The sequence below is a fragment of the Sardina pilchardus genome, chromosome 8, assembly GCF_963854185.1.
Source record: "Sardina pilchardus chromosome 8, fSarPil1.1, whole genome shotgun sequence".
NCBI classification, from domain to species: domain Eukaryota; kingdom Metazoa; phylum Chordata; class Actinopteri; order Clupeiformes; family Clupeidae; genus Sardina; species Sardina pilchardus.
This window is the reverse complement of record NC_085001.1, coordinates 29125229-29135453: the sequence shown is the minus strand read 5'-3', so window position 1 is coordinate 29135453 and position 10225 is coordinate 29125229. Positions and strand designations below refer to the sequence as shown.

General features: G+C 48.7%; 1 protein-coding gene across 1 annotated transcript in view; it reads left to right on the top strand.

The window, feature by feature from the left end:
• ntng2a (netrin g2a) overlaps window positions 1–9995 on the top strand; it is a 71651-nt gene extending 61656 nt beyond the window's left edge. Inside the window, exons 5-7 of the mRNA XM_062544096.1 lie at window positions 5814–5981; window positions 8722–8856; window positions 9664–9995. Coding sequence (XP_062400080.1) covers window positions 5814–5981; window positions 8722–8856; window positions 9664–9884 — 524 coding nt within the window. The 3' untranslated portion in view covers window positions 9885–9995. The remainder of the gene's footprint in view (window positions 1–5813; window positions 5982–8721; window positions 8857–9663) is intronic.
• Window positions 9996–10225: the final 230 nt, after the last annotated feature.

Here is a 10225-nt window from a genome sequence, read left to right as displayed (position 1 = left end):
CCATCACCGGGGCACCTTCAGCAATGACAACCACTCCTCTGGCGGACACCTTGACATCGCCTTCCCCAACTGTCACTGCGGCAACGGATGCGGTCACCCCAACGACCAGCGGTCCTCCAAGAGACATAGACACAGTGGCTGACGCTATTCCTGTTGCAACTGAAGTTGCTTCCCTAATAACAGCCGGTCCTACACCAGCGACCGTTCCCCTGGTAACCATGTCCCCTGGAAGTACTGTGTTTCCTGTGTTTACTGACCCCATGCTCCAGACGTCCACTGTCGGGCCTTCCATCGCCAGCACTCTTCCTCAGACTACTGCTGCTGGTTCTCAGTCTACTGATGCTGCACCTGCGCCAACGGATGCTGTTTCCACAGCAACCATCCCCCTTCCCGTGGCAACTGATACTGTCCCTCCAGTAACTGATGCTCCTCCACCACCAACCGATGCCACTGTACAAGTAACCGCCATTGCTCCCATAGCAACCGATGCTATTCCTATTGCAACTACTGCTCCTCCTGCTCAAGCTACTGACATGGCTCTGCCAGCAACTGATGCTGCTCCTCAGGCAACTGATGCTGTTGCCCCAGCAACCGATGCTGTTCCTCAAGCAACCGATGCTGCTGCCCCAGCAACCAATGCAGCTCCTCTGGCAACTGATCCTGTTCCCCAGGCAACTGATGCAGCTCCTCAGGCAACTGATGCTGCTGCCCAAGTGACTGATCCTGCTCCACCGGCAACTGATCCTGTTCCCCAGGCAACTGATGCTGCTGCCCCAGCAACCAATCCTGCTCAACCCGCAACTGATGCTGCTGCCCCAGCAACCAATCCTGCTCCACCGGCAACTGATGCTGCTGCCCCAGCAACCAATCCTGCTCCACAGGCAACTGATGCTGCTGCCCCAGCAACCAATCCTGCTCCACAGGCAACTGATGCTGCTGCCCCAGCAACCAATAGTGCTCCACCGGCAACTGATGCTGCTGCCCCAGCAACCAATCTTGCTCCACCAGCAACTGATGCTGTTCCTCAGGCAACTGATGCTGCTGCACCGGCAACCAATCCCGCTCCACAGGCAACTGATGCTGCTCCTCCAGTCGACGCACCTGCTGCACCTGAAGCTCCAGCTCCAGACACGGTGGAGTCGGGCGGAGGGGAGAATGGAGGAGGGGCGGAGTCAGGCCAGGACTCAGAAAGCACCAATAAGGAGAAAGAGAATTCAGGTACAGAGGACACACTCATTTCAACACTCGTCCACTTGTGACTCTGAGAGATACAGTACATGTCTGTAAATCTGCAGGACATGGAGATTGCATTTACAGTATGCTGCTAAAAAGCACACACTGCATGCTCGAATGTTAGCATTTTGAATATTCATTGTGCAATGCCAGATATATTATTTGCTTCGTACTTGAATAAAACCATATCAGGCTGCTTGTGTTGAGTGTTTTTTGGAAGTATCTCATACTGATCATGTGTTTGATGTGCCACATTCCAGTTACTGGCAACAGTGGGAAGAGCAATGAAATTCCTGGCACGCCGGGAGAGAGCAGGGAAGCCAAAGAGGAAATTTCAAAGGGCAAAAAAAAGAAAGAGAAAGTTTTTGAAAAGAAAGACTATGAGAAAAAAGGTATACTGCTAGTAGTCGTTACTGTTGGTGTGTGTGTGTGTTTTTGTGTGTGTGTATTTTCGTGTTGCTTGTGCTCTTCCTTAGCGAAGGCACAAGTATGGTAAATAGACTTCCAATAGCCTGATCCCCTTCCTCCCGAGTGTGTGCTAGCTGCCCTGTTCTCCTCAGCTCCGCTCCCAGATCCACACGGGCCGTGTGATGATCAGATGTGATGATCTCCTCGTGTCTGTCCGCACTGCATCGCATCGCATCGCCTCGCCTCGCCTCGCCTCGCCTCCCCGACCCAAATGTTAATGCATTCAGATCCCATCCCAGCAGCGGTCAATAGCTCTTGAATATTTCCACTCTGCGGGCTTGTTATTGACTGAGCAATGGAGTTGAAGGTGGAGTGTTAGCTGCCTGTCTGCCCGTCTGCCTCTGGCTCTACCTCTGGGGCTGGGGCTGGCTAGCAAACAGGGGTGCCTCTCATTCGTCTTTTATACATCCTCCCTTCCGTCCTTGGTCCTCGTCCTCACTGATCTGCATAACGAATGATGGGGCGGCATCAATGGAATAGTCTATCAGTATCCAGTGTTAGTTATAGATCAGTGGGAACGAGCCTGGAGGACCGAGGATCGCGGAGAGATGTTGAGAGGCACCCCGGGGCAAACGGAGCAGGACACAGCGGAGAGGAGCAGACACCGTGTCCTCTAGGACGTCCTCCTCTTCGCGCTCGCTGTTTCCTTGTGCCAGGTCACTCGCGTCCCCGTGGGAGATGACCGCCGGCCCTTGACGCAGGCTCGGCCCAGAGGTGGCTCCTGATTGGGTCTCTGTATTTGTCGAAGCCTCAGGCCAGGAAGTGGCTCAGGGAGCGGCCTGATCTGGAACGCCAGATCAGGTCCAGAACTGAGCCACGTCAGGGCTGGATAAGGGCCTAATCAGGGCCGCATCCGCACCTCCGTTGAGCTCCATGGGGACTGTTTCTCAAGCCTCTCCGTGCTAGGCCCGTTGAAGCCCTTGATGCATCAGAGATCTGACTGGCACAGGATGATCCCAAGGCTCCACCACTGGATGCATTAGAGAACGTTGGTTCTTTCTGTTCCCAGACTGGCAGCAGGAACTTCGGAACCAGTGTGGTTCTGAAGTCGGGCTCCATCTCGTCTGGACTGGGTCTGTCTGTGAGATGGACGCGCTGACCTCTGACCTGTGTGACCTTTGACCTTTGTGACCATTCTTTCCTGAAGCATAAGAGACGCAGTAGACCTGCAGTAGCTACCTCTCTGTATTCAGAAACTCCACTAGACACCAGAGACTCTCCAGTAGCCTCCCGAGTCATCCTATAGGCGTCTGTAATCGTTTGTTAATGCCTGTAGCCTCCCGAGTTACATCCTATAGTCATCTGTGATCGCTAGTTAATGCCTGTAGCTTCCTGAATCTTCCGCTATACGTCTGACTGTTTGTCAACGCCGGTAGCCTCCCGAGTCGTCATCTACAGTGTGCATCTGTGATCGTTTGTTAACGCCTGTAGCCTCCTGAGTCGTCCTCTATGCATTTGTGATCGCTTGTTCACGTCTGTTCAAACAAAGGGTATTCACTGTTATTGTGACTAAGCAATAACTGCCCCCTGCTGCTGTAGATAGATTACATTTAGATGAGAGAACAAAACATCTAGATGATTTCCATATTGAAAGTGTGTGTGTGTGTGTGTGTGTGTGTGTGTGTGTGTGTGTGTGTGTGTGTGTGTGTGTGTGTGTGTGTGTGTGCGTGTGTGTGTGTGCGCGTGTGGGTGTGTGTGTGGGTGTGCATCCTTATTATATTATCTGAATACCCTTGGTCAGTTAGATATTCATTATATTGGGATCTAATGGGAGTGGCTTTATTTATTATATTGGGATCTAATGGGAGTGGCTTTATTTTTCAAGCGGTTGCCAGAATGTTGGTTCCTGGAGGACCCAGGACACAGTTGACAAAAGTAACGTACGTCCGATTCCAAGGTAAGACACAAGGTGCAGTCGTAGTGGTTTATGATTTCAGACTAATGAGCAAACTAGAGAGAACATCTGCATACCTGTTTTGATACTGTGGGCTTAAATCGTTCATATGAGAACAAGAAAGGGACTGTGTGTGTGTGTGTGTGTGCGTGTTGGGGGAGGGGGTGGGGGGTGGGGTTGAATCGTTCATATGACTATGTGACACTGATGTGAGTTGTTTCGTGAACGCTTCAGATTCTTCTCGGTGTCTTAAAATACTGTGTTATGAAGAACTGTGGGAAAAAACCTCCTCATCTGTCACTCTCTATCTCCTCTGTATCTCTCTGCTTTCATCCATGTCCCTCTACGTCGCTTGCATGTTTGTTTGCGCTTGCCTGCTTCGTCAGGTAAGTCTCTCTCACACACTCGCAGAGATTGTGCTTTGCCAGCTAGTTAGGATATCTTACTTGTGATGCTATTTTAGGCTCGCTCCCAAATGAGCAATCTTGTTTTGTTCTCTCCCACGCCCCCAGTCCCATTAGCCTAGAGTGAGTGTGCGTATAGAGGTGTACATGTGTATGTGTGTGAGTGTGTGTGTGTGTGTGTGTGTGTGTGTGTGTGTGTGTCTGTGTGTGTGTGTGTGTGTGTGTGTGTGTCTGTGTGTGTGTGAGTGTGAGTGTGTGTGTGTGAGAGAGAGAGAGAGAGAGAGAGAGAGTGCTTGTGGGTGTGTGTCTGTGTGTCTCTGTGTAGTCTGTGTGTGAGTGTCTGTGCTCTGCTGTGTGTGTGTGTGTGTGTGTGTGTGTGAGCTCTGTGTGACCGTAGGTGTCATCCTACCAACAATCTGTAGGGTAATTGGCCATTCATATTTAATCATCAGTGGCTCTCCCCTCCGTCCTGTGCCTGCCGGCCTCAGCGGCCTCCTCAGTTGGACTTTAGCGAACGACACCACACACACACACACACACACACACACACACACACACACATACACACACATGCATACACACACACACACACACACACACCCCGGCCCGGCACAGCAGAGCAGCAGCAGCAGCAGCATCTTTAAAACATCACATCAATATTTTATCCGTCCGCCCGCCCAAACACAGAGAGAAGTCAAACCCATGCCCTATTAAACAACTAAATTCCCATCTAAGTACCCCGTTAATTTATACAGCCCAACAGCCACAGGCCCTCTGGAGGGTTGAGTGAGCTCTGGCGGCACACACACACACACACAGGCACACACACACACGCACACGCACACGCACACGCACACACGCACACACGCACACACACACATACATTAATATACACACATGCACCATACACCGTACATCATACACACACATATACATACACTATACACATACATACACTCACATATACATTAATATACACCCATACACCATACACATGTGCACACACACACACTCAATGACACACACTTACATACATGCTTGCTTACACACGCAATACAAGCGCACACACACATATAGACACACACTCCCACTCTCTCTGTCACTCTCTGTCAATCACACATACATACAGTACACTCAATGACACACACACACACACATGCATGCTTGCACACACAAACAAACACACGTGATGACACACACACACACGTGATGAATACAATAATGTGTGTGTGTGTGTGTGTGTGGTGGCTTCAGCTGAGGTGACTGTAATGAAAGTCCTCGTCTGCTGTTAAAGGTGTAGTCGTGGCGGTGGCTCGCCTCCTCAGAGCTGAGCTTTTGTTTAACAACGCACCCCCATTTTCCCAGCCGCTTAGAATTCAGGCCAGTTTTCAAGAGCAGTTCAAGATCAGTACGCAGGGGGAAAAAAAGAAAGAAAGTAAGTAAGTAAGAAAGAAAGAACTAAAGAAGATGGAAAAGTTCCTCTCTGCCTTGGCCTGATCAGGCAGGAACCTCAGATCAACATGCTGCACACACACTTAGCATGGTGACTCCTGGCATTGTGTCAGTCTGCTTACTTGGTTCTTGTCAGCAACCACTCTTACTGTTTGTCTGCTTATACAGCTTTCATCAGCCATCGCTGTCTGTCTTCCCTGTTTTAAAAGTCCTCATCAGCTTCTGTCCATTCCTCTCATTCTTCTTCATCCGTCATCCCCTGTCCGTCTCAGTCCTTGTCTTTGCCCCCCCCCTACCCCCCCCCCCCCCTCCTGACACTGTTAACGGTGCTCTGCTCTATTCTCTCCCCCCTCCACCATCAGACTGCGAGTGCTACGGCCACTCAAATCGCTGCAGCTACATCGATTTCATCAACATTGTGACGTGCGTCAGCTGCAAACACAACACTAGGGGGCAGAACTGCCAGCACTGTCGCCTGGGATACTACCGCAACGGCTCGGCTGATCTGGACGATGAGAACGTTTGCATAGGTCAGTTGGGACCCACTGTCCACCCCAGCACTGCACTACAACCACCTGTGTTTCTGCGGAGTTCTTGTTTTAGTATTTTTGGGGCCTTTTATTTTGATAGGATAGCGAGAGACTCACAGGAAGTGAGCGGGAGAGAGAGATGGGGTGGGGCCAGGAAATGACCCGGGTCGGACTCGAATCTGGGTTCCCATGGAAACTTGAACCAAACATGGTACAAGCGCTGTAGCCATAGCACCCACCCTCTAGAGAATTTTGATGAATTCTGATGAGGCTAAGGACTCCTACTATAGGATCTATACTCTGGACTTATACTCTAGGATCTATACTCTGGATTTATACTCTAGGATCTATACTCTAGACTTATACTTTAGGATCTATACTCTGGACTTATACTCTAGGATCTATACTCTAGAGTATATGATCTATAGGATCTATACTCTGGACTTATGCTATAGGATCTACAGTATATTCTGGATCGATAGTACAGGATCTATACTCTAGATTAATACTATAAGATCTACAGTATACTCTGGTTTAATACTATATGATCTATAGTCTGGATTAATGATATAGGATCTATACTCTGGACCTAGTACAGGATCTATACTCTGGACTAATGCTATACTGTAGGATTACTACTATAGGATACTCTGGATTTATACTATCTGATTAATACTATAGGATCTATACTCTGGACCGATAGTACAGGATATGCTGGGCTTATACTATAGAATTAATACTATAGGACCTATACTTTGGACTGATAGTGCAGGATCTATACTCTGGACGTATACTATAGGGGCTACACTGTAGACTTCACGGTGGAGACAGTTTTTAGACTTTGTTGTAGACTTTCATCTCCTCAGCACAGACTTGATGCATGAAATTACTGTTTGGATTCCAACCACATTTTTAATTCCACAGGGGATCGTTCATGCACTTATTTGGCTCATCCGTTTACTTCCACAGACAAGCAGAATGTGTTTGTAGTGCCATTTCATGGGCAGTGGGAGAACGTGTTTTCTGTGGAGCTGCAGCAATTACTAAAATATTGTGTACATGTTTGCTGAAAACTCCTCTTTTTATTCCCTCTGATTGCAGCTTATTTAACTTGAATATTTTTGGCCTTAACTCCTCAATGACAGTGAGCTAAACATCGTTGGTGTGTGGAGAAAAGCAAAGCATTTGAGGACATAATCTTGGGCTTTTGGAAACGCTGATCAGCATTTTTTCACTCTTTTCAAGACATTTTATCAATCGAACAACTAATTGGTTAATCGAGAAAATAATGACCAGATTAATCGATTGTGAAAATAAAGGTTAGTTGAAGCCCTAGACGTGACGTTCGGCCATGGGCGAGTGTGACGTGTGTGACGTGACGTTCAGGCAGAAGTGACGTTTAGTGTTTTAACGCTAACGCATCTGACCACGCCCTGTCAGCTCCGCCTTGCTCATGACCATGACTCTGCCTATCGTCATGGCAACCGTGTGCACATCTCATGCAAACAGAACCCCTGCCCCTCCGCCCCCCCGGCCCACCTCTCCTTCCACGCCCCCATCCGTCCGTCCCCCTGTGGATCCCAGCAAACCCGCACACACATGCACCCAAACACACACACACCACACGCAGCTCTGAGACACACACTGCTGTATAGAACAGGTGATAGACCTCTGATTCCATATGCACAGATCTAATTAATACGGTGTATTAATGTACTGAATCAGACTGACAGTATTACAGGGCAATTATAGCCCATTCATAAATACTTAATATGTAAAATGTACAGGATTGGGCAAATTATTTAAAAATACTGTATCAACAGATATGTTGTTTTCATAATTACATTTTACATCATATTTTTGTGCTGTAGATGTAATGTAAAGAATGGCAAAGATATGTTAGTGGTCATGAGAATCTGTCAAATGAAGCTTTATTGGAAAACAAAAAAAACAACATCCTGTTATCCTGCTGAAAAATATAGCTATGGCAGAGCAGACTTATGCTTCTGAAAGCCTAGCAGCTTGCCTCTCAACACCAGCTGGCTTTCTGTTGGCTGCAGCCACCGCCACACTCCATAGAATGCTACAGTAGAACACTGACATCTGCTGGCCAGACGGAACGCTGGCCGTCTCCCAGGCAACAGGCCTGACTGACAGCTCAAGCGCTGACATTTTCCGTCTGCAAGGCTGTGGACTCGCAGATGCGAGCAGGACCTGGAGGCGCTGTTTCAGATGCCGCTCCCCGGAGTGGAGTTTGGATGTGTAGCACACAACCACGTGATCAGATATAGCTGGAGGAGAGGCTGAGCTTCTGTAGCCTTGGGCAGAAATGACCTCGGGGTAAGAATACTAAAAGCTGCTGAAGGTTTGCTCTTGCTCATATCCGTAGTGGTGTATCCTCCATACAGCATCAAACATATCAACCGGGCAGAGACCAGAGGTTTGAGACAAACTCTTGTACAAAAAATCATCATACACCCTTAGATGTAAAGTATCCTAGCACTCATCCATGTGGTTGTTGTTTCTTTTTTTACTCTAAAGGTTGTTCTGAGACAGTTCCTGAAAGCTTCCTTGAAAGAGTGAAGTAGGGGCTACTTTTCACATTCTTTGACCCCCGGAGAAAATACAATTCAATGTCAAACTCGAGGCCTTTCACAAATCCCCCCGCTTTCACCAAAGGCTATAACAGACCAAGTGCCTCGCTCTTATGTGCTGCATCTTCTCTTCTCCCTTTACCCAGAATGCAACTGCAACCAGCTGGGCTCGCTGCATGCCCGCTGTAACGAGACGGGCTTCTGCCAGTGTAAAGAGGGCACCATGGGGCAGAAGTGCGAGGACTGCGTGCCTGGCTTCACCTGGAAACAGGGCTGCATCCGTAAGTGAGACGTTCACTCCTCTCATTCGTAAGGGGCACATATGGGAAATGGTAAAATGGACTGCATTTATATACGTTCTGCATTTATACACGTTCTCACCTCTCATTCGTAAGGGGCACATATGGGAAATGGTAAAATGGACTGCATTTATATACGTTCTCACCTCATTCGTAAGGGGCACATATGATATGGGAAATGGTAAAATGGACTGCATTTATATACGTTCTCACCTTATTCGTAAGGGCCACATGGGCACATATGATATGGGAAATGGTAAAATGGACTGCATTTATATACGTTCTCACCTTATTCGTAAGGGCCACATGGGCACATATGATATGGGAAATGGTAAAATGGACTGCATTTATATACGCTCTCACCTCTCATTCGTAAGGGGCACATATGGTAAATGGTGAAATGGACTGCATTTATATACGTTCTCACCTCATTCGTAAGGGGCACATATGATATGGGAAATGGTAAAATGGACTGCATTTATATACGTTCTCACCTATACAGCATTTGTAATGCACTCTCAAGGACACAACAGAGTCCCATTTTGTCCATGTTGTCCCATTTTTGTCTCACAGATAATCTGTTGCACACTACTCTAAGTTCAAATACTATGAATGATTATTTTACTTACTGTAATATTGCTATGTGATTTATCTTTGACTGGATTTATTTGAGCTACACATTATAATATTTGTATGGTGCATGATGCAGTTATCGAATCTGATGTCTATTGTGTGTGTGTGTGTGTGTGTGTGTGTGTGTGTGTGTGTGTGTGTGTCTCCCTCCACCAGCTAACGTGTGCGACGACGTGATGCTGGTGTGCCAGAACGGCGGCACGTGCGTGCAGAACCAGAAGTGTGTGTGCCCGCCGGAGTTCAGGGGCGTGCTGTGTGAGCAGGAGCGCTGCACGGGCAAGAAGGGCTGCGACGGCGCCGCGTCCTGCTCCCTCAGCCTGGCCGCCGCGCTCTTCTGCCTGCTGCTCCACGGCCTGCTGCTGAGGCTGCCCGCCTGAGGGGGGCGCTGTGCTGCGCTGCGCCACGCCGCGCCGACCCCAACACACACACCAACACCTCCACCAATACTACTACTACTACTACTACTACTACTACTACTTCTACTACTTCTACTACCCCACTCCCCCCCACCCCTACCCCCACACAGCCCTGCCGATGACCCCACCTGCCCTGCCAAACCCGCGGCTCGCGGTGCTGACCTGTTCTGGGACACTCCAGGAAGTGCTCAGGGGGGGGGTCAAAGGGTGTCGTGGGGTCAAGGTTCACCGACGCCTTCACTAGAGACGAGAGCGCTGCTTGCCTGCTCGTCACTTATCTCTGAACAACGCCTGTGTGCTGC